This window comes from Lepidothrix coronata, unplaced genomic scaffold (assembly GCF_001604755.1).
Source record: "Lepidothrix coronata isolate B3197 unplaced genomic scaffold, Lepidothrix_coronata-1.0 Scaffold215, whole genome shotgun sequence".
NCBI lineage: Eukaryota > Metazoa > Chordata > Aves > Passeriformes > Pipridae > Lepidothrix > Lepidothrix coronata.
Window position 1 is genome coordinate 616,074 of NW_016690395.1, and position 25,905 is coordinate 641,978.

General features: G+C 36.5%; 1 protein-coding gene across 5 annotated transcripts in view; it reads right to left on the reverse strand.

Moving 5' to 3' along the window:
- TBCK (TBC1 domain containing kinase) overlaps positions 1-25,905 on the reverse strand; it is a 99,770-nt gene that overhangs the window by 67,591 nt on the left and 6,274 nt on the right. For all 5 annotated transcript variants that reach the window (XM_017833544.1, XM_017833542.1, XM_017833541.1 and 2 more), the window contains 6 exons: positions 23,484-23,556; positions 4,787-4,901; positions 3,212-3,285; positions 1,998-2,139; positions 1,424-1,484; positions 56-117 (listed from right to left, as the gene is read on the reverse strand). In XM_017833544.1, the coding sequence (XP_017689033.1) occupies positions 56-117; positions 1,424-1,484; positions 1,998-2,139; positions 3,212-3,285; positions 4,787-4,901; positions 23,484-23,556 (527 nt within the window). The remainder of the gene's footprint in view (positions 1-55; positions 118-1,423; positions 1,485-1,997; positions 2,140-3,211; positions 3,286-4,786; positions 4,902-23,483; positions 23,557-25,905) is intronic.

Genomic DNA, 25,905 nt, shown 5'->3' on the forward strand with positions numbered 1-25,905 from the left:
GAAACAATAGTATTCTAGATAAGACAGCAAGAAAGAGTAAACCAGGTTCACAGACCTTAATAATATCAAGACAACCATGTTCTTCAGCCAATACAGTTACAATATCATCTACACAGCCTTTGAAAAACAAACAGAACAATAAAAAATTAAAGATTATGAAAAAAGTGATACCAATTAAACAGGATATCAGATAAACCTCCAATCCAATAAAATCCACTATTGATACTGGCTTTTTATTAACATTGCCACACCACTTGAAAGTGAACTATCAAAATCAGAAAGGAAAGTTATTATCATCTATGCAGACAGAAAACTGAAGCCTAAGGAAAGTTGAGTAGCACTTCTAAGCTAACAGTGAAAATCTTCTTGCAGGCTTAGTAGCTCCAGATTGTCAGTCTCTGTCAAATAAATTAAAATAGTCTTTTCACTTGAAAAAGTGAAAAAAATGAAAAAAAATCCCTTAAAGGTACCTGCATATAGAATCTTGAAGTAATTTTTCATTTTGTTGCTACTTACAGATAACGGTAAGTTATCGGTAAGTGGTATTTTAGAACTTGTTTTCATCACATTATTGAGTAAATAATTCCCGAGTCAGGACCTAAATGTTTTGCAGTGGATAAAGGTTACTCACAACTTGAATTCAACTTGAAGGGGACAGAAATGCTTCAGGAAGCTTTGTTAATAAAGCTCCAAAACAGGCAGAATTTCAGCACCTAAGCGCTAACTGCTGAAGAAAAAAGATGTTTCTCCTGATAGTAATTAATTTTAACAATATTACTATTTGCTCTGGATAATAATAACTTACTGTTAAAGCCTCAAATTGCAAATTCGTGCCCTTCTGTTCCCCATGGTTTTACATAAACCCCACCAGAAATAAAGTTTTAAAACACACAAAAACAGTCCCAGTTCCATACTTATTTACATTAAGCAAGAATTCCACATCTACAGTAATGTTTTACAGTTTGCAGGTGAAGGTAGAAACAAGCCCAGATCCAACAGAACACTTCTCAGCTCTCTTTTCTTTTCTGTTTTCCTATTTGAGTCCTGCTTCTCCCTACCGGGCAGTGTTTGTGCAGGGACAGTTTTCTTTAGCATCATACAATTCCTAACCTATTTCAGAAACCTCCTGAAACAAAACGACAAATAACGATGAAAACGACCACCATTTTTGAGCATGTTTTTTTTTTTAATAGTTTGCCCTTATGTTAACATACTCACAGCTTTTCCAAGGTTATTTTTCCTGGCACCCACCTCTGTACTTTCCCTAGAAAACCAACCATGCTTCAAATGCCTATTTAATTCTGGACATGAAAGATGACAAAGGTAAATTGCTTTAGGTCTGAGCATCACAAGCTGATTAGTCTGTAAAACTCTAATTGTAGAACTGCTTGGAAATTTGAAAAATTCATTTTGTGCTACTTACCTAACATAAGTATAAATTTCAATCTTTCTGCTATCTCCAAACTCTGAAATAATTTTCTCCCCTAAACAAATAACAAAGTCAAATCAACAGTAAAATACTACTACATGAAAATATTTAGATAACATTGTATCACATCTATATACAACGACAGTGAAATAAGCTTCTACATGTGAATTTTAGATGTATCAAAAGTATCTATAAGAACAGAAAATGTTATTTACCCCACTATAGCAGAAATAGTTTCATGCCATCAGAAAGAAAAAGTATAACACTGATAATATCTCACAATTGGAACAGCCTGGTTGTTGTGGTCTTGTGGCTCCACAGGCAGCCATCCTTCATTGCTAACACATACACTCATCCAAGCAATACACTCATACCAAACATCCTACACACCAATATGCATCCTACTACTAGAACAACCATCAATACTGTCCAGGTAGGAATGCTAACATATTCTGATATTTGTGCTTGGGCGATGGGCAAAGTGTCATTAATCCCATACTCAGTAGCAATCAAGTTAATTAAACTATTCCCAAAGAGTTAAAATCAAGAGAATTATCCTCTTACATACCATGCAAAGCTCAAATAATATTATACCAAGAGACCACAGATCTGATTTAGGGCCAGAAGGCAGAGGCTTCTCACACTGAGTATGATCACTGGGTTTGACTATTCCCTGTGCAATTACTTCAGGTGCCAGATATGATGGGTACCTAGAAAGATGCAGCAACATTAAGTAACATCCTGTCTGTCCAAAAAGTGTGCCTTTCCATTATATAATCAGAACAATTTTGCATTTTGAGAAACTAGAATACAAAGCAGACCATTCTATTTTATTCAGTCAAAATCTACACATTATAGCAAAGTTTCACTCCAATTGCAAAATATATAGTGTTTACTACATAAAAGGTCAAATCTCAATCACCAGCTCAGTCTTTTTGTGAGAGGAAATGGCAGCTTTCAAAATAGTATGTCTACATATCTCAGAGAAAATGCACATTGAGTTTCAGCATTAGTGTTTTAAGTTAGTCTATCTTAGACTCATATTTGGCAGTGGTGGCAGTATTCTTCATCAATAGTGTTCCCACTAAATAACATTTGAACTTGCAAAAAAAAGTAACAAAAGGTGTTGAGGGCATATTTCACCTGCTAGATACCTTCTAGATAATTTTAAAATAATACTATCACTTTTTTTTTCTGTCAACAATTCATTACAATACTTAAAAAAAATTTGAAATCATGTTTTGAAAGGAAACATCACTGCTTTTTTTGGCCCCGTCTTTAGGAATCAGCTCAGTATTTCAATTGCAAAAAACATGACACCTCAAAAAACCAAAAAGTGGCAAAAACCCCACTGCAATAAAGCATGCCATTTTGGTCAGATGGTAGGATCTTTGAAAATAAATCACAAAATGATAAATGAGACAAAAAAACCTACAGTGGTGTGCAATAATGAAGCATTGATTGTGCATTTACCTAAATTTGAAATCAGGAATCCAGGCCACAGGGAACTACTAGCATTTGAAGGCAAATCCAGGCAGCAGGGACTGACAACAAATAGTTACAGCAAGATGCTTGCATAGTACCCATTTTCTGTCTTTCATCCATTTCACCTCTTAAATGACATTATCAGAAGCTTCTGTGTAAGGGGTGTATGCAACAGATATACATTAAAATAACAAACTATAACCTGCGCATACAGCACATTTTTAAAGATGATTGCTCAAAACATATTTCCTGAAAAAATATAACTGATATATTTTTATTGTGTAACTACATCCTTACCCTATAGGAAAATCAACATCAACACCTTGAGCTGTCATATGGTAGAGTCCAAATTTAGCCAACTTCACATGTCCCTGAAAAGGAAAAAATAAATTATCAAGAGTAGCAGAATCTGACATTGCAAGAATCTGCATTTTTGTTAAAAGAAAAAAGATCAAAAATGATTTCAATTTGCATTAGCTGTCAGAGGACAGATTTCTAGAAAAAGTCACTGTCATATTTCTGCATCATCTGTTATGCAAAAGTTCACTGCAAGTTACAAAGGTCCTTATTTCTAAGGCTTTTTACTTCCCAAGAGCATTAAGTAATCATTTTGTTCTGAACACACACAAGAACATCAGACCTTTCTAAGTTACAGTATAGCTTCAGTAAATCGAAAGGGCTTAAATATTCTACTGAACATTTTTCCTGTTTCTAAACTGTTTACAATCCTGTTTGACTCCTAGAACTTCCTAAACATGACCACTATTCCCTCACCTCTTCCATTTAACCAATCTTGCTTGTGCTTGTCCAGTCCCTCCATCAACTCATTACTATCTTGCTCTCCCTACCTCTATCAAGTCCTATTTAAAAAAAAAGTCTTTTTCAGGTGCTTGCTTTTATTTGTGGAGGCAGGAAGTAAACAGCAAAACAACAAAAAATTGGCATAGAAGTTAAACTGAGGTCTTATTTATTGCTGGATTTTGAATTACACTCAGCCAGCCTCCAGATGGTGCAACAGAGAAGGCTACTCAAAGGGCAGGGGAGAGCTTAGAAGTTTATGGTCTCACGGCCCTCTTTTGTTCTTTTATTGATTTTAGGAATATCTTAAAATCCTAGAGTACTTTTGCATGTTAGAGCATTATTATGATTTTCATTTGTTTACAAGCATATAAAAAAATACGTTTTTTATTTCCTTTGTCCTCTCTTCTCTTTCTACCTTCAAGGGGAGGATCTAGTTATTCTATCTAAACTGAGCAAGAAGGGGAAGGAGAGAGGGGTTATGCAGAAAGGTTAAGCTCTTTAGCTGTCTGTTCAAACGAAGCAGCTGCTCTGAGTACAACAACAGTAGCTATTAATTTCTCTGAACTCTTAGGAGCAGAACCAGTATTCCACACTGCCAAATCAATAGTCTAACAGAATTGAGAGATACTTAAGTTTGAATAATTTAACACAAACAAAGAAATATGCTAACATCTTAAAAGTCAAGTATCATATCACCATGAAACACTATTAACATCGAAATAGTCATAGGAAGTATTTTCCTACTCAAACAGCCAGGAAGGTCTTGTAACTAATTACAATGATGACAAGTAGACTTAAGTTACCACTTTCAGAAAAAAAGGGAGAAAAAAAATGTGGTTTGGGATAAAGGAAAATGTGAAAATAGAAAAATAAGTTCTGAAATACATTTGAAATTTCAGAAATAGAGGAAAACTGTAGTTTAAAAACAAATAAACAAAACCAACACCTTTTCAGATACAGAGGTTTCATTCACCCCATCAGCAGATATGTGACTGCCCAGTCTCCATATACAACATAGAATGCTACTCGTTATTAGCAAACGAAGCCATCGATTTATTCGTGCAGCTGTACCTTTCGATCCAAAAGAATGTTGCAAGGTGAGAGTGCTCGGTGGACCATTCCATGTTTATTCATATATTGCAAACCTTGCAAAACCTCATATGCTATGCATAAGACCCTTGAAGAACTGAAAAAAGGCACAAAACCAACAACATGTTAAAGTGAACGTTCCATTTGTGAAAATATAGTTTTCCATGACTATTCCAAACACAAGTGAGACATTTACAGTTCCAGAACAGTTTAAGGGATCACTATTGAATATAGTAGGATATGTTCAGTGCTATACACAACTCCCCAAAATCTAGGGTTTTGATTCATCCTGAACTGGTCCTTAAGAACAGCAGAAAATTATGCCAAAGTAGAAAATACTCTCTGTGATAGAAACTATGATTCAATACCTCACCTAATGAGGTTTTGAAACTCAGATGGTAACTGGAACTTATTTAGAAAATAGAGGCCTGCCTAGATCACACCTACAGCCTTCAGTCATCTCCCAATGTGAAACAAGAAACAAAAGAAAGGTAAGAAAACTTCATTTTCAGCACATATTGTTTTACAACATTGGAAGTATCAACCTCATCATCTTTGGAAAGAAACAATGAGGTTTACCACCCAGAACATTTTGACATAACTGTATATTTTAACAAAAGTTATTATCTACTGTAAGAACTGACAGACTTAAAGAGGAGTTTCTGTGAAGAAGTGATCAGAAATTTATACAGAGACCATGAGTAACAACAGGCTTCCCAAGTGTACCCAGAATAAGAACAAAAGCCACAGATCTCATGTCATCCAGAGAGATTCCCTTTAATTTTTCACTCTCCTCATTCTGCCCACTCCCCCTCAGACATTTCAGGTCTGTTTGGCAACTTTTTCTCTGAAGGTACTGGTTTATAAAATGTCCAAAAAGCGAAGCATATCTAATTATAAAGTCCTAGTTTTACATTCTATTTTTTTATTTCATTGTTAAGGAGTAACATATAATAACATTGTAGAGGATGTCATCACCTTCTCTTGCTTATTAAAAATTTGTGCAACAGCAAGATGAGGAGGAGCATTATAGACTACTTAGAGTGACAAACCAACTAGCTGACTAAACACCCAAATTAATTAATTTATACACCTTCATTACCTGCTATTCATACCCGATGGAATGACAAAACTTTGTTCCAAGAGAAAATACCTAGATTTTGACAAAAGTCACACTTCCAAGAAATTCTGAGACTAGTGCAACACAGAAATATTGAAAAGAGACACAACTAAGTTACCCTACATGGAGCTATTCTCTAGATGATAATCTTTTTCCTAGAATAGCTCTGTACTAATTTACACTAGTTGTGAATATAGACTTTTAAGCTATATTTTAAGCACAAAGGGAATCTATTCTAACATCTGTCCACACTACTGTATCTTAGATCACAGCATTTGAAAATGATTCTCGAGGTCTTAGTGTTTTGACCAAAACCTCATGGCTAATAACCACAAAAACAAAACAACACCCCACAACAATCTTGCTCCTCCTTCACCAGCACTTCTTTTTCCCCATTCCTCCCACCCTCAAGTTAAATACTATACCACAGCATCAGACACCATTAGCTGTGTAGTTTTTTCTCCCAGTCATTCTTGGGCAGAGATACAACTGTGGTAAAAAACAAAGTACCTTACAAGTTTTCAGTTTCCTTGTATTTTTTTTGCTTGTAAACATTAACATGCAAATATTAATGATAATTGTTGCAAATAGAGTCCCCTCTCTCATTTTCTGCACAGCTTTGCAAAACAAGACATGAAAAATAAATGAAAAGAGTATTCATGTTTCCAGTAAGGAAGCAATTGCATATAAAAATCATTACATCATGAGATATTTTAGCCTAGAAAGTGTTTCTTTGTATTAAAAAATAAAAATAAATATAACGCATTAAAAAAATAAAAGTAAATACAAAGTGCAATTTGGGGCCGTTTGCCTGAGAAGTGCAGTGTGTTCTGCTGGCGCCAGGGGGCCTCAGCCACCCATTTATTCTGCATCCTCTGCAGTTCATACAAAACCAGAACACGGACAAATACATGAAAATACTGCTTTGGGATTCTTTGCTCTTTAAGATAAACCCTTCAACGCCATTACAACGATCACGAACACATAAATTATTATTACTTTTCACTGCATATAATTCTCAGTGCTCTTAAACCCTTGCTGCCACCCTGCTGGGCAGAAGTGTTCAGCCAAGTACCTAACCCTTGTCCTTCAGCACACACACCACCTCCCCAGGAGACAAGGAACTCTGTATAACAAGCTATTCATAGTGCTGCACATATGTAGTTCTTATTTGCTGGGGAAAACACACTGTGTGGTTAGTACACATGAGATTTTCACTTAATTGCAAAGGGCCTAACAACTTGTTGCTGTTAGCAATAACAAGAGATCTCACTCCTTTAAACTCCCCAAGGCCAAGTTCAGCAAATGTTCCCAGCCTTGCTGAAGGTGAGTACCAAGGTTCTCTCCTTCCTTCAGTGAGTCTCAGGTACAGCCACTGTCAACACCACAAGCCTTGCAATGGCATTCTGCAAGTGGAGAAGGTGCACTCATGAAGCTGCTTTCAGGCTTCAGCTTGAGTTGACATTTAAAAAACCCCACAATGTAAACAGAAAAAGAAAACACAGTCCTAAAAGAGGAGGACACGTAAAATCCAATGTTGGTGGTGAGCTTTGAGCAGATTCAGAAACTTTTTCCCTGATTATCTGGAAGCCTGTTTTTCAATTGACTAGCTAGTGCTGAACTATGACAGATCTAGGGCAGTGGTTTAGCTCTTTGGGTCTCTGGAACTGCAGAGGTTTCACTACCCTCCTTTAATAGGAGGTAGAGGGAAAACCTACAGCAAAAGCACTAAAAACAACACAGGAGAAGAGGCAGTCACATGCAAGCGTGGCAGATTTGACACCAACCATGCGACACCACTGACCTAACGGGAGCCATGACAAACAGTTGTGTGGCATGAAATACCCTCTTCATCTCAGCAGCTGATGATCACAGTTGTGACTTTACGTTATGGTGAAGGAAATCATTCCACTGCTCAAAGCAATATAGCAGGAGGCAGTAAGTAAAAGCATGTAACTGTGAGATGCACTGCAGTTTCCTAGCTCTCATAACAAACTTGGTTTAAGGTTATTTTCCTCTCCACCAAGAGGAACAAGAGAAGAAACAGCAGGATCTCTGCAAAGGGAACACTTCACAGATAAGACAAGGCATGATCTTGCTACAACTACCAGAAAATGTTCAAGGAACCAGCTTCATTTTAATCCTCAGTCCGGATACCAAAAAATCTACTCAGCTGTAGCCTACTTGGCTAGGCTTTTAAAAAGGGGTTATCTTCAAATGAAAAGACTGTACACTGATATAAAATTAAACTGCTTGGATTTAATCACTGCCTGCTTTTTTCCTGGTTTGGAGAAGAAGAAACATCACCATGAAGAGGAGCCATTTTGTGATCCTTCGTACTGGAAATCAAGACTTAAAACAATATAAGGATTAAAACCAAAACCAGGTTTGGGGCTATAACTTGAATGTATAAAACCGTAGAAAAGGAAGTACAAAGGATAACTGAATTCCTCCCTCAGAAATTTGTCCTGTAAGTATGAGGGGGGGGAAAAAAAATCTCTACAAGCTGATATGAGCAAGTTCAGCCAACAGTACAAAACCCAGCATGCTTAAGAGTGGCATATGCATGGCATTCATGGGTGGAGAGAGAAGGGAAGTTGACTTAAAAACCCACAAAAATGAGGATTGTTTTATTACCTCCAGAATTTGTCATACCAAAAGTGATACCAGACAAATGTAACACTAATTTCCACAATGTAATTGTACACAGGTGGCCGTACTGTGCCTTCACAAAAACCATCAACTTTTCCACTTAGCAGTCAGCCTGATCTCCAGTCTGTTGAATTCTTACTGTTAAGGACACGAAGTCATTTTCTGGAAGTTTACTTCAGGAATAATAAACGCAACCTGTCAGGAAACAGATGTTTTAGCAGAGTTTCAACCACTTGTGGTTCTGCAAACCCACATATGAAATAATCTGATTGCTTATGACACTGTTGTCACTTCTTGGATTCAGACAGGGCAGGATGAGGGGGGAAGCAAAGATTCTTCTCAGTGCACCCAGGACATTCTTTCATCTGACTGAGAACAGGTTCTGGGCTAGGGCGAAAGGAAGGAGTACTAGAAGGGAAAAGTACTAGAAGAAGTTGGCATACCAAGAGTCTTACCTTTCTCAAAAGGATCACATACTAATAAACAGAGAAATTAGGAAAGAGGGATTTATCAGGAATCAAGTGAAGACAATAAGCCCTGAAATTAATCAGGGGATTGGAGAGCTGAGAGTGATCATATTCACCCAGTAGTTGAGCAGTACCTTGGAAAAAACAGAGATTTGCCCATACCATAGATCAACATAAACACCACATCAAACAAAAAAGGTTGGAAACATTTACAAATAAAAAAACTTCCAAATTCTAGAAATGGTCATACTAGCTCAGACAAAAAATTATATGAGACCACTATCCTTTTTTAAAAAAAAAAAAAGTAGGTGGATGTCTAGGAGACAGGGAACACAGAAGAAAGCATATATGAAACATTCCTTGATATTTTCTGGCTTCCAAACTCTTTAATTCAAGATCACTTCTGGATTAAAAAAGTTTGCCTCCTAGATATTATGTCTAATAATATCACTTACTAGTTGCAGTGGAAATCTGCAGCTATCAAGTATTCAGTTGGTAAAATCTCCTCGCTATTTTATCATTGCTTAACTCCAGAGCAGGAAAAGCAATTTTGGAAAAATGCATTTGACAGCCAGCAGCAGAGTAGTCCCTACATACACCACAGAATGCTGAAGGGAAAACTACTTGATGCACAACATCTTGAATGCTTAAGAACGAGAAGATTGTAGATCATACAGTTGAAAATTGGAGATGGGTGGGGTCAGGAGGTTTGGCCTATTCTTTGATTAAAAGAATTCAAATGTGAGAAAAGAAACAATGAAGAGATAAATTTGCAGCATTCATATCAGTATCGTGGAAGTTACAAGTTCACACAAGTTTCTTTTCCTCCAGTTTAAAAGAAAATCAATGCCAATTGGCACACAAATTCATTCTATTCATTGTCTTAAGAGAAGTGCATTCACAGCATTAACTGGAAATACATCTTCTCCATCCTTTCTCAGTGCTGCAATAAAATAGTTTAATATGAGAGTAATTGGGTATCTCAAAAGATCTTTCTGCTTGCTTACTGTCTCCAGTCCTACCTTCTCCTAGACTACGCCATCTATCCTCTTGATGACTGTGACCAAGGCAGATGTAGCTTGAAATCAGAATCACATTCTGAGTTGGAAGGAATCCACAAGGATCATCAAATCCAACTCTTAAGTGAATGGCCCATACAGAGATCAAACCCATGATCTTGGTGTTACAAGCACCAGTTAAATCAGAACACATTGATGTACCTGGACAACAGAACAGGAGCAAAAATCACAGGGGCTTGGAAGCAAAGTCAAGGCAGAAGCAAAATCATGTGGAAAGGAGAAATATTTCTGGCTGTTACAAATACATCTGTGGTATTTTTAAGTGGTTAGGGGCAGTTGTAAATTTCATTTCCTTTTATGCTATCATGTTGTATCAGTCAACATGGAGTGCCTAATCCATCTCATAGAAGGAAGAAAGCTGTGCCTGGAAAGTACTGACAGCGCAATCAGCACTTAATGGACTATTTTCAATAACAGTGTTTCATCTAGTGAAGTGAACAGAGGCCCCACTGGAATTCAAAAACAACACAGGACTGGTATCAGAAAGCAAGACTCATTATCTACTTAACTGTACAGTGTCCTGTAATTTTTGTACGTACTAGAGATGCGTATGTGGATTAGTGCTAAGTCATCCTTCTTCAATGGAGTGGCCACTCAAGGAAAGATAAAATTGATAATAAAAACTGGAACCACAACTATTTTGACCTCTCTCAAGAAGACAGAGCAAGACTAAATGGGATAAGATTATGCTGATGAATCCATATTTCTGAGTTCCTCTTTCCTCAGACTCACAATCCATGGGTACATACAGAGAAGTGCATGCTTAAATAAGTCCATTATCAACTCTGTGCATCTTGTTCTAACATTGTAATATTGCTATAAACAATTAAACTCTAGAGGAATTGAATCTCAGCAACCAGGAGTCTTATGAAGCTTATGGCATCGATACACAGGAGCAAAAACATGGGTTCCTCTTCCAAAGAGAAGTGTCAGACGGGGTCTGCCCTGAGGAAGCACACCAGAGCAACACAAAACAGCAACATCATCAATCACTACCCCAGAACGCATGAAACAAACACCCATTTGGAATTCAGGAAGGAGATTCATCACAAAAAATTGTCTGTTCAAAGTAGAAGGGAATCAGGTTGTTAACAGATGTAATGTTTCTGAACTAATAAAAGTGACAATATTTCAATACAAGCAAAACTATAAAACAAAGAAAATGACATTTGCAGTTAGTTCCATTACCGCCAACAATGTGGATAGACTGGTTAGGAGTGGTGTGGCCAAGTGGTTACAGCAATGGATAAAGTTTGGGTATAATCCCAGCTGAGACAATCACTACCCTGACCTCAAGAAAGCCATCTGACCTCCTTATGCCTCAATCAACCAGCTGGAAAACTGGATAAAAAGCAGAACTGGGTTGAAAACCAGATGTGCAGATAAATTGGGTCTTCCTGGGTAAATAAATTACAAAATACCCTATATAGAACATAAAGAGTTTGATGCAGGTGGGAATGGTTTATTTAGCACTTTATTATGTGTTTGATTAAAAAATGGCACTAGGGACTGAGATTGTAAACACTGCCAATTTACTTGGAAATGCATTCACATTATCAAAATGAAATGAACTGGAAGGGAATGCAACAAGCAGAGAACAAATCAGAAAAAAAAAAGAATTTTATAGACAGAGTCCTCAGGAAGTCTCTAACTCATGCACAGAGTTATTTCACACAGGATATCTTCAACAAGTTTGTATTGCTCATCTGAGGAAACTCAAAGTCCTTTCATTCCTTTTTTAAAATTCTAAGCTGCAAGCATGACTTTAAAAGCAACACGGATGATGTTATGTTTTTATGAAGGTCTCAACTTGTAATGTACGATAAAAAAGTCCATAAAACAATGCATAAAGGTACAGATAAAGAACAACTTCATATATGGAGCAGATTGAACACAAAGACAGGTGACTTTTCAGATCATTATCACTCTGAATGATTTAAGTGTATCTGCTTCTCATAAAACAAAAGAATTCATACATTGCACCTTGAATTCCTTTAGGACATCCAGCATTCATCCAAAAAGATGGGGGAGCAAATGAACAAAGTCCTTTTGAAAAGCAAGCACACCTTATAAAGCACAATTTTAATGAAATCTCTAGTGCCATCTGGTTTAATGCACAGAACAGGAAAGACACATCCATATTCCCAGTTTTCAATCTTGCCCCTGATTAACTTCTAAAAAAAAGTCTTTTTTTTTTGCATTTTAGGCTCAGCTGGCTCATATGTAAAAGATATAATAGGAATACTTTATTGGACCAAAAAGTGCAATGAAATCAACAAAATTTCAATCACTAAAGATTAGGCAAAGTAGCCCTCATTTAAAATCAGATCAGAGACTCTGCATTCTTCTCACTGACTATACATTCTGATATAAGTAACAGAGTAGAAATAGAGGCACAGGTGACAACAGGAGAACAAGACCTAATGAAAGAAAAAACAAGACAATGACCTCAAAATATACAATAAAGAACTTAACTTCCATAGCATTATATACATGTTTTTCCACACTTCACATTGCCAACATTAACTGAGTGACCACAACCTCCCAGGTGTGGCCAGCACTGCCCAGCCAGAGCCCCTCAGTCCCACCTCCCGGTTATGTAAGTGCATCTCTTCTGCGCACGCATGAAAACTTCGGAAATCCCCTAACGCACGCGCAGTCTGCTTTGGGGGTCTTTTCTAATTGAGTCAGGGGTCGAGCCTTCCTCCCCTCCTCATCACTTTCTCCTTCAAATGCCCTTGGCGGACAATTAGCCAATCACAGAACACAAATTAAAACAGTTTATACAGAAGTTCTCCCTCCAAAGACGAATTCACTGTTTTATCAGTGAACTTGGCAGGGAGAATATAAACTACTGCAGGTGTCTGGGGCCAAACACAGACCAAAAGTATCAGCATAAATTCACCCTAGGACACTCAGTCAGCTACTCTTCACCCAGCTCATTGTAGCACCACACAGATGAGAAATTTTGCTAATGCACAACTTGACAGATTTGAGATTTTTGTAATGTAGGAAAGCTGAAGTTGAGGAAATCTATTTCCCTTTCCTTCAAGAAAACCTCTGAGGAACATAAATAGCAAAGATGGAGACCAAGAATTATTCTTCTTGTTTTGGTATTATTTTTACACCAGCAAGTAAAGATTCGGTCAACACATGTTTAGCTACTTCCATACAGCCAGAAGGCTGTGGAGATCTGGAGTACCTTCCTATCTGAGAGCACAGTTATTTTACTGGAAAAAATCTTTGCAACATGTCCTAGTTAGAACAGCTGGAACCAGTTCATCACTGTATGGGTGTAACCCAAAACTGTGTATTCTATAGCCTTCCCTGCCATTTCCCAGAAACTGTTATCAATAGACCATTTACACCATCTGCCCAGAGCAGCCTGACTCCTCAGGCTATAAACTGGGTGTTAAGAGGCCTGTGAGATAGGAGAATGCTCCTGTCCTCACATCCATTGTGGAACTCCCCGCCCTGAGGGAGGTACTGGGCATTCCTCCCTGAACCAGAGGATACATATAATCTTGAGGTCTTGGGACTTTTTTAACCACTCATGGGATCCAGAGAAGAACTGTGACCACCACTCTCAACCAGACTGAGATCACCACTTTTCAACCAGACTGCAACCACCACTCTCGACCAGACTGCAACACCACTCTCACCAACAGGGTTTTTTCCCCTCTCCTTTTACTTTGGACTCAGGGGGCCCAACGAACACCACTCTGTTCATGCCCCAGGGTGCTGGGTTATACATTTGGGTTAAAACCAATTGTTTGTCTGTATAATCGTATTTATTGTATTATTTTATTAAATTGTTATTCTGATTTATAATCTCTCTTTTGAGTTGGGTTCATTTCCCCTGCTGGTTTACCTTTAAACCAGCAAACAACATCACTTCAACAAACTATTAAAAGAGGAAGCTCTGCTTTGCACACTCTGAAGACACCATTTCCAATGGTTGAAGTTGGCATGTTAAGACTATCAAATTCAGGTATCAGTTAATGCACTCTCTACATAAAAATTCTATTCTGAGTTGGGGATATCTACCCAGCACTTACCTAACAGAACATAATTTGGCCCATTATTCTCCTCTTCCACTACCGATTTTTGAGTCTTTTAGTAACATAAAATTACGACTTCAATTAGACCTAGTTTACAGAACACCATTCTTCCATATTTTTCCATCAAAAATATATAACTGATTGAAGGAAAAAATTACACTTTAAAAAAGCTTATGTTATAATACATAGTATCAATTGCTTAGAGTAATGTAAGCTTTTTTTTAAAGTACAATTTTTAAGTCTAAGTGTTGACCTAATGTCAGTTATAAAACACTATGTTGACCTCGAGCACGTCGAAAGTGCTCTTTCAAAGGGAAGAACATAATAAAATAATCTTTTATAGTCATCACTATCATTCACTAGAGAGAATTTAAAAATATGATTTCCAATCTCCTTGTTTATAATCAGATGATATCTTTAATGAATCCACACTGAGAAACAAAAACTGCATTTGATGTCCAGGCATTAATTTCTAATGGAACCTACAGAGTTATCAAAAGTTACAGTAATTAACCAAAACTGTCCATCCTGTGTCATTAATGCACCCAATAAACATCCAAAAGTTACTCAAAGCTTTAAATACTACTCTTAAAACAGACATTGCCATATGCTTGTTCAGCAGCAATTCTGTCAAGTCAGCAAGTCAGTAGTCTTTGCATTAGCCACTCCAAATTACTGGTTTTTGAAGGTTTGCTAACAGGATACTGTTTATTAATTTCATCACTGCTTTTCTGCCCCTTCCCATTAAGAAAGAGTTGCATAGAGTTTTCTAGCATGGTCTTTGCCAGGAAAAAAAGGAAGTGGGTTGGAATATTAACAAAACTGCCTAACTATGCTACACTTAACTTAGTGCAGCTTTCTTCTACACACCAAGGCCAGAAGGAAAACATTTTTGTAATACACAGCCATATACACATGAAAAAACAGTGGGCCACCCTACAGTCTATGTTTGAAGCACTTCTTCATAAAACAAATGTTCATATGCTCAAGGTACATTATTTTCAGATACTAAAGTAGCCTCTTTTCAACCCGAACTGCTATACAATTCAGGCTTAGCTCAACAGGATGACAGAAGGATTTCCTCTTGTCTCTGCTGTCTTTATCCAGACAGAACTCATAAACTGGAAGGTGTAACCTTATATCTACTTTATAAAGACAACCGTGATTTTACCAAAGCTGAGGATTATCTGCTACAAAGATCAGTGTCATAGCAATACTTCTTCAGAAACCATCACCAGAACAGCAGCATTTTGAAGTTTTAATTCTGATGGGGTGTGGGCCATAATCTACACTTGCTCTTAGGAAAAACTCTGCAACCATGCCATAACAAGACTAGATGTCTTGACATACTTCAACTTCTACTGCAAGCAGAGGAATTTGATATATCATTACTGAGAAGAAGCTTTCTAAAAAGTTTTTGCTTAAAGCTACATTTTTCACAACAGGGAAAAGCTATACATATGTTATTTGTAAACAGTGCTTTCAGTTGAGTCTTTCAACAGAGGCTTTCATTCCTATAGTATATAGTTCTTGGTTTTATAACAAATGTATGCATTGAAAATGAATTGGGGAATATCCACAAAAGTAATTCTTATAAAAAAATTAATCCACATTTTTTCCTTAAGACAATTTGTTTGCATATTAGCTTCTCTCCTTTCAAGAATATGCTATGCACAAAATACAGAAGATTGTAACAGTGGTTTCACAGTGCTAAATGTTTTTTTCCCTATAAAGAAAAGCAAAGACAGTGTATTATTATTTTTGTAAATGCCACAATAGCAAAACAGCTGAAATTAACTTGTACCAACTGTTTATGATCTTACAAGATCTGCTTACAAGAGCAGAAGAAAAATGAGGTTTCAGAATCACTAGAAAATAAAACCTCATTAATAACCTGATCAATGAAAAGTTTTAAAAGAAAAGCTGACAATGAAGTGTAGTTATTAATGCAGTTAACATTGTTGCAGCTGTGTGGCAGTATGAACTGAACTCACAACTCTAGAAATCATGACTGGCTAACAATAAATAATGCTGTCCTTGCAGTCAGACAGGACTGACTTTTTGTTATTAATTCTTGCAGGCACCTCTATAGGAAGATAAGGCATTAGTAACAAGACACATTCCTAATTAAACCCCTTCTTCCCATTTCATAAATTTGCAACAGAATTTTTTAAGCTATGAACAAACCTTGCAACACTGCACAGATCCTGCCCTAAAGCCAGGAATTTTCTGTAGATCAGTAGACTTTGCAACAGTATTAACAAACAACTTGGCTATTATGTAATTTTTAAAAAAAAATCTAAATATCTAAGGTTAAAAGCCTACCTAGGTACATTTTAGTGTTTAGCTCAAAAAAATCTGTATCCCTGTATCAATGGTACAGACACTACTTAAAAGTGAAACAGAATGGAAAGTTGTGAGAGAAGAACAGTCTGCAAATGCAAGTGATCAAAGAGACTTTGCAACTAGGCCAATAAGCAATGGTGCTTTAGGAATTTCATAGCTAACAACTAACATTCTAAAAGCCATTAGGAAGTGCATCACTTTGATCTATAAACTAGTACACGTCATCACAACAGGGAGGAAACACCTATCTGGAGAGGTAACCATAAACTTACGTGTAGCCAAAGCAGATGCCTGACTACAAAGCAGAAATTTATCCATCAGTATACAATTAATATTAAATGTGATATGAGAAATGTCACCACCAAAGGGGGAAATAGAGATGACTATAGTTGCATGTAGGAGAAATCCACACAACAAAAATTGCCTGAGGAAAGGGCATGAGAAACACAACGCACTGTAAATATGCAGGACATACTCCCAAATACATAGGAAGTATGACTGGCAAAACACAAAACGAGCAATGCTGGGAGCACAAGAGACCACACTTTGCAAGGGCTGGTGCATGGTTACATAGAAGCACCAAGCATAGATAACAGTAGAAGAAAGACCAGTCCACGCTTCACTCAAAGAGCTCTCAAGCCTTTCCACCTTGAAGCTTCAAGGGGCTTCTAAGAACCACCATGGCCCATAGATGCCACTGTTGACTGTACAGCATCAGCTCCATGGCATTGTATACTCACAGCTAATTTGCAGTAAGTGTTATAAACTTTCTGTTTTGTGAACACAGTGATAATTAATTACAGGCATGAGCTAACCTTTAGCAAAATGTGTGCTGCTAATGAATGAAGTCAACATTTTAAACCTTAAAACTAGCCTGAACTTCCAGCCTTCTAAACACTTCTATCACAGCAAACTCCAATTCCCTGGTATCTATCTAGTTATAAACCCAAGGAGAGAACATCCACATGTCAAACCACGACAGAGATGTTTCTAAGCATATCAATGCATCTAAATAAACTAGCTGTCCCTAATTAGTGACAAATGTTCTCCTGAAGACATTGTTCAGTTGTTCCAAAGGCAAGAACTTGCACTTTAAAAATAAAATCCCATTGTAGAACAATGCACTGTATAGCAAGTCTAATGAGTGTTAGCTCTTCCTTTTTTTTGCTTTCTAAAATCAGGATAAAGTGTCAAATACTGTATTGAGTTAGAATAAGCATATACTAACCATATCTTGTTCTCACAGTCTACAGGCAATTTTTATTCTAAACACAACTATCATAAATCAATATTAGGATAAATAATGTGCCTTAACTCCAGTAAGATTTGCACAACACAAATTTGACATTTGGGTTTTCAGCCATTAGCTCATTAGTACTAATTTGCTCATTCATGTAGAATGGAATTTTAACATGTTCCTTACATGATTCCTTGCACAAGTATCTCTTCAGGATGAAGCCACTCTCCTATTGAGGATGATGTTTTGGTCTGTTTGAGAGAAACTCAACATCCTCTTTGACTAAAAACTGTAGACTCCAAACTTTCCACTACTTTTGCATTCAATTAACTCAGCATAACTCATCTTCAGCTCAAGATCTTTAATACTGCTTTTAGCATGGAATCTGTATGAAGTATCTACAAGCAACTACAGAGGAAACAATCACACACCTCTTCCACATCTCCAGACTTTATATTGTATACAGCTATTGTATCTACATTTTAATAGCAAGAAGCAGAGACTATCCATCTCAAAAAGTAGGATTCTTCTCTTTTTGCTTTTTCCTGGAATAGAGAAAGTTAAGAAACAAGGATGCACTCACTGTTACACTTCACAGGTAAGGAAGACATGGACAAATGTCTTTGTGCTGCTATCAAACATTGCAGCCAACTATACAAGCAAAGAATCTGATTCCATACCCAGAAAGTCACTCAAACATCAAGAGTAACAATGTCCACCTTGAATACCTCAAGAAAACTGCCAGTTGTTTTCTTGTTGTGAGAGGAAAGGCAGTCCCAGGAGACAATCTATGCTAAAAGGAATGCTACAGAAAGATTTGCAGTCAGAATAAGAATTACTTACAAAAATAAAACTATACTTCTACATGAAGAAAAGCACAATTGGACAATATATAAACAAGCCTGGACTAATGTATAATGTTTCATCATAGATTTGGAACTAAAGCATTATCAAGAAGCTAAAGGAAAAGTCTACAGACACTAAATGCCCTAACTATAGAATCTCACACATGCTTAGGAAAAAAAATAATTTTAAGTTTGTTTATTAATGCTACTTCATCTTACTATTACATAATTTATCCTTGCCAAATGCAGCCTCATTGTGACATATGGACTTCTCATGTGAAATTCCAACACAGACTTGATTCAAAGCAGAATATACTCAACCTATGAAACTCTGCTCATATGCAGCTCTTCAAGGCAAATCATGTAAAACCTTCAGCCTTTTGATGACTTGCACCTGTTTTACAATATTTTTGAAGAACGCCTGGCTACTCAGAAATCGCTTTTCCTCCCCATCTAATTTCTTCAGTTTCACTTCAAGTTTGCCAAAAGGACACTAACAGCAACGATGGCATAAAGAAATCTAGTCCAATCAATGAAGACAACTGTTTAATACAGCCAATAAAACGTACTCATCCGAATCAGTCAGATCATGTTTTCTCCAAACTAGTAAACAGCTGCAGACATAGTCTGCTTCCCATCAAATGTTCCATGTATAACAAACTATACCTTGTATCTCTGATGGTTCACTAGTAATTTTTCAATACCATGACTTTCAAAACATATGACAACTATATTTTATTGAAGAAAGGAACAGACTTAGACTGTCCAAGCCACAAATTAAAGACCAATCCAGAAACTCTACTGTAGGTGCCAAAAGTCTGCTAAATGTCAGTATTTGCTGGCATTTTTATTATTATGAACACAAGTGCAGACCAACTTCTTCAAAGAAGAAATACACTTCAAGCATGACAGAAAAGGAAATGCTCACAACTCCTATTATAACAGCACAGGAGCAGAGAAAATAACTCCTTTAACACTGTCTGGAAAAAGTATCTCAAAGGAGTAGTTAGAAACATGTTTAAAAGATGGAGAACCTTAAAGATAAATGTACATCCTACATTCTGCTCTTTGGCATCAACAATGCTCCAATAACTAGCAACTTTGAAGAGCTAGTTAAATTTTGACTATCACTACCCTTAGTGAGACTGTTAAAGTACAAAATGTCTACCCACCATAATTTTTTGTGACTTATTTTCAATTCATTCACAAGACAAAAATCCTTGCTTGTGCAAGAAGACACGGAGGAAGCCAGTCAGACTGAGGCACATTTTCAAATCTCTGAACAGCAGTAAACTATTATGATCTTAAATCAGGTATTTACTATTTTTGTGTGACTATATACATAAATTCATGGCTCTTTAAATATTTAACTCACTCCTGAACATACTTCAGAGAGCTGATTTTGCACTAACATGACTGTTATAAACTAAAATTAAGTGCATACTTTCTCTGATTGAGCGCAACAACAAACAGGACACTAAACTGAGATTGAACAAACAGGAAACAACGACCCAGACTACAACCTCTCACACAGAGAACAATGGACAGTAGTCTGGTGAAAAATGGGTTATCAATGCCTAAAATTTTTATCCTACCCTAAAACTTTTATCCATGTTTGCAGCCTGAGTTTCCCGTGGCACACAAGTCCAAAAGAGCTCTCCTGCTGTTACTGTGATGCCCTATGGAAGCACAGTACAGAAAATTGGGATTAATGTCACTTTTAGAAGCGTTAATTGTAGGTACAATGTCCACGTGGCTATCCCCTGAAACACAAAGAAGAGCTATATTAAATTCCTTTCCTGTATCTTGTTATGTGTGGTAAGAATTGCAAGAGCTGACACTCATTTCATCCCTTGAGAGTTCTTGAAATTTACCTGATAAGAGTTTTAACAGCAGCAGAGGCTTAATCCAGGATCCCAAATATGCAAAACTCAAACCAGAAAATAATATGGCCGTAAATTACCAAACACTTACGTGCATTAATCTTTGAAAGTGAAGTTAAGCATGTTAACTTTGAGGACAATGACAAACCATCTCTGCAATGCCTGGGGACTGCTTACACATTATTGTTAAGTAATGAATGAATGAATTCCTGAATATAACACAAGTCCAGCTCCTAGAAAATTTTTGGTGATAACCTCAGTAAAATGACTCTGCATTGTGACAAAGCAGGTAAAGTAGAGGTCTAATTTCCAGTATTTGGCTCCTATGTGCAACTGATTCATCAGAATTAGAAAACCTGGGGAAAGTCTGAGGTTAACTGAAGAAAGAACTTCCCTACTTTTTTTTTTAAAGTATAATTCATATATTAAGGAATGTCTGCCTACTTGATGCATGACTTCAGCAAAGACTAACTGCAAATAACTACCAAACAACTGTATGGCCTGTTTTCCAATATGCATAGAAAGACAGACAGTCCATAATGTAATGTCTTAAACTTCAGCACTAACATAATAGAAGATTTCCTGCTGATTTTACATCAGCTTGTGGTACAGGTGCAAAGGACTTAGGATACTGGCAAGTGTAAGGAAAATTAATCAAGAAAAGCAGTTTCTCACATTCCATAAACAGTTTATAAAATTAATTGCAATAGCATATGCATCAACTCTGGATGCATTATCAGCTATGCTACCAGTGACCAATAGAATCAGAACACATAAAAAAAGCTAAAGACTTCCCTCCAAAGGTAATTGATATAGACAGATCACATAACTAATAACTGGGAAATGGTCCATCCAAGTTATTTCTGGAAATTTCTAGGTCTCATACAAGAATCAAAAAATTCTGTTTTCATTAAAAAAAAAATAGAAGGAAAACATCAGTCTTGCAAGAAACTTCATTTGAAGTGAACATAATTTATCTTTTTAGCTACTACTGCAAAAGCTGCAATTTTCAGCAGATGAGTCACTAATGTCTCTTAAAGCTATGGATATACATACAGGCTATATTTTAGCCCTATACCTTAGGTGTTATAACTTCCAGAAGAAATCTCAATTGGCTCATTAGAAGAAAGATCAGATAATAGAATAACTTACTTCAGTAAAAACTTTCTCATGACAAGAGGGAAGAAATAAAGCCAGGCTTTATGCAATTACTCTCAACAGAGCCACAGCCCAAAGAGCTGAGGTAACTGTCACAAACTAAGTAACTTCTTTCAGCATGCCAAAATCCAAAGTCACATACCTTACCAAACTATCCAAAAAAATCTCAAAAACCTTTCTGGATGCCACAAAACACATGCAAGTATAGAGGGGCATAATGGAGGTACATACAGACCACTGTTATTTGAGAAAGTTTTGCCAGAGAACCTACTTAAGCATACTGTATCAAGGAATTTGAACCAAATTGAAAGAGCTACATGCATGCTTTTTCAAAAACAGTCATGAGACAGCAGGCAGTCTGGGCTGCTCCTCATCTAACACCAACACACATGTTCAAACAATAGTGTGAGAACTAAACGAAAAAGGAAAGAAAAAGGTTTCTGATGCTTTAATTATTTCTGGAACTTTGCACAATAGGAACCTGATGCAAAACTGTGTGAAGAACTATAAGATATATATATATATATACACACACACATCACACATGAAAAACCCTTTACACCTAACTACCTCTCTATCTCAAGAAAAAATGGAAACCATAGTTCCTTAACATTCCTCAAGCTATAGTCCTCTGCAACACACACTGCTATACAAGCTTAAGCGTATAAAATGCTAACACAAACACAGGGCATTTTTCATTTAGATAGATCTCTGCCAGACATTGTTAGCATCCTATTTAGGGGCTGCAAGACTCAAACAGCTACAGATCCAGTATTACTCCCTTTATACAAACCTAATTTGGGATGAGTCACAGGAAGTCACAGAAGCATAGTACCTCATCAAACACAGCCCACTTGAAATGCCTCATGTTAACCAGGAAAAAATTGTCAATTATTCTACTGATTAATTATCATCTCTACATTTGCATAAATATGAAGAGAGATGAAATCTAACTTAAGCTATAAACTTCAAAAGGTAGAATGAGGAGACTCTGGATTTTTCTAAATGTGTTTTATATTTATATATTTTCTGTGTTCTGAAATAACCAGTTAGCACACAATGCCTAGCTTTCCCGAAAAAAAATAATGTTATTCTCCTTCCACTCTTCACATCTTCTGTGTTACATACATACCACTTCTTTACTTCAAAGGTAATAGTGAAAGATTTTAAAAAGACAGTTAACACTTTGTGCAACAAGCCTGACAGGGATTTTTGGATTTCTGTTTGTTTTGTTAAAGATACAGCTCAACTACTCCATATATCCTAGTATTTAAGCAAATAGTCCTGACATCCAGCCTTTGCACTTGGTTTTGACCAAAGTGTTGCTGAAGTGACTACATAAACTCAAATTCAAATCACTTATTAGCACCCTGGCATCTTGTTCACTTTCTAGTTGATAAATTAATAGATTTCTGCATATAAAAAACACACACCAAGTTCTGTCCATTCTAGTGAAAGTTGTATTTCATGATCCGGCAGACTTAATCTTCAAATTAATTCTTAGAAAGTTCCTTATCCTGTCATAGGCCTGGTTTTATTTTTAAAAGGAAAACCCAAAGCTACTATCACAATGACAGACAGGATTTTACGAGTTACAAAGTATTTAATTTATAAGCAAGTTCCCTGTAACTCTTCTGGCTTTTAGAATTGCATGGAAATGAGTACTCCCTCTTCAGGCACATATTTCATCTGATAAACAATTTCTTTAGGTTAAATTTTAACCGAGTAAAATTTATATAATCCAGTAAAAGTTAAAAAATTTGTCCAGGACTTTCCCACAGATGATATGTGAAATGATGATGAGTGGATTTGAATTAGCTTGACATCTTACCTGACAGGCTTTCTTTCACGTAGCAAATCTTCCAGACTCTTTTCACAGTGTTCAGCCGCCACAACCAGTCTCTCTAATAGGAGGGAAAAAAAAGAAAAAAAAAATGATGTATAGCAGGACTGGAATCCAGATGAGATCCTGGGAGTATAGACTTCACACTATACCTATATGGCAGATGTTAAAGAATTTTGACATACACTGTACGGAAAATTACACATAATTAAATGTTAAAGAAGTACAATTTATGGATAACACCACTATTTTTTGTTTATGAGATACAGTAGATTATCTTTCTAATTTCCTCATGTGAAGCACTGTCAATCCATCCATCTAGTAATCTCCTAACAAATGTTGAAGTCCTCAGCCAGTGTCAATCAGATTTGACTAAAGAATAGAGGTCTCAAAATAAGCATCTATAAATTCGCAGAAATATGCAGCTGGGTTGACAAAAGAGACTCAAAGTAACACCAGCTTTGAGAAAAGGGACTCAGGCTGAGCACAGGAGTTTCAGTCCTGATGAGCCAACAAGCTCCAGCACCTCTTGCCTAACAAATACCTATAGCCCTTGCAGGGGTCCCCCATGTTCTGAAGACTGATGGGCTGGCTCTGAATACAGAGGAAAACCCAAAGCTATCGTTGCACTGAAGACAACAATCATGCAGCAGGAAAAGACAAAGGTATAAAATGTTACATGGGGGTGTGAGAAGACTCCTAAAGTAGCTAGGCTTTGCTGCTTCTGCTACTCACAGATGAGCCAGTAGTCAAGGTACAGATTCAAAATCAAAACAACTAAACTAACTCACACATTTTTGTAAGATGACTGTTAGAGTTAGATAAAAATAGAAAACTGAGGAACACCTGTCATCACATTAAAGCGGGAATGCTTGTAACTCAATTGTTTCTTCCTTTTTAAAATCAAAGGACCATTTATGCTTTCTTTGGAGGAAAAAATTCTGAGACTGCTTCCTACAATGCTAGGAAAGATTTAAAAGTCGTTCAATTTTACAAAAAAAAAAAACCCAACATTTGAATGTGTTTTTTTTTTTTTTTTATATTTCCCCTTTGAGGGTCTTTGGGGGGGATGCATACATGTAATTTATTTTTTTTTGCACTGTTTTCCTAGTCTGCTCTCATGTTCCTCTGTAAGAATAGAAATTGATATTTGCAAAAAAAAATCCCCACAAACATTAAATCATTATGCAGAGAACTGTCAAATTGAAAGTTCTGTTAGTATAAGAATGAGAACATTTGCCACCAAATTTGCCATATTATTTGAAATCTATTAGCTGCTATTCTAACCATTAGGAACAGTCTCCTGATTTCATGATTAGACATTTTATTTGCTATCCATCAAATTACTTCAATTATCAGAGAGTATTTTTTCCTTCATATTTATACACACAAAATCTTAATTTTACTCTTTGTTGTCAAAAAGGTCACGGTTTTCTAGTTATTTTTGATTTATTAAATGTTATGTTAGTTAATGCTTCCTAACCTTTCATCCTAAACAGTACTGTAAGAAAATCCCAGTTTCTCTTTCAAGAGGTACTAGCAAAAGCAAAGTGATTAAACTTTATAGATCTCCTGACTGCATAAATGAAAAATTCACATGTTTGAGAGCAAAGAAAAATGCATAAAGAACTCCCTACCCCACAGAATACTTCAGTGTTTGGAGCTGGCAATATCCTAATCTTCTAAAAATCTTAAACATTCTATCATACTGCATTCTAAAGGGGACAAAAATTACTTGTTCTACTTTATGAGACCCTGTAGCTAATCAAATACAGACAATGTGCTTTTATATGGGAACATTGCTGATTTAAAAGTTAAAGGTGGCAATCACTTAAATTTTCACAGGTGTTGCCGCCTTTTTGTGGAAATTAAGTGCTGTAGTCCTGCTGAGCTTGCAACAGAATAAGATCATCTAGAGCAGAAAAAAACTGAAGCTTTATTTGAGCTAACAATAAGTGTGATAACAGTTACTGACAAAAAATAGCTGTACTAAAATAAAATAACCATTAGTGGGAGAAATCTTAAAGAGATAGAAAAAAAAAGAATACTGGAAGCTTGCAGCCAAAACACAAGATGACCGAGACAACATGAATAGATGAAAATCAAATACAAAAAACCCAACCATTCCATGAAAATGGTCGTAAGATTACAGCATGGGTGTAGGAGTGCAGCATCAAAAATACACATATTTCCATGTCCCACACAAAGACATGGAACAGCAACTGAGTATAAGAATTTTAGAGAGGTATAAAAGGAAGAAAGTACTTAGCTTTCATCAGTTAGTGTAACACACAACAGAACAGGACAAACAACAATCCTCTACCTTGACTCTACAGAGATGAAACAGAAGCACCAATGCTGCCAGTCACAGCAAAGGTATACAGTAATTTTAAGACTGAAACCCAGCCAC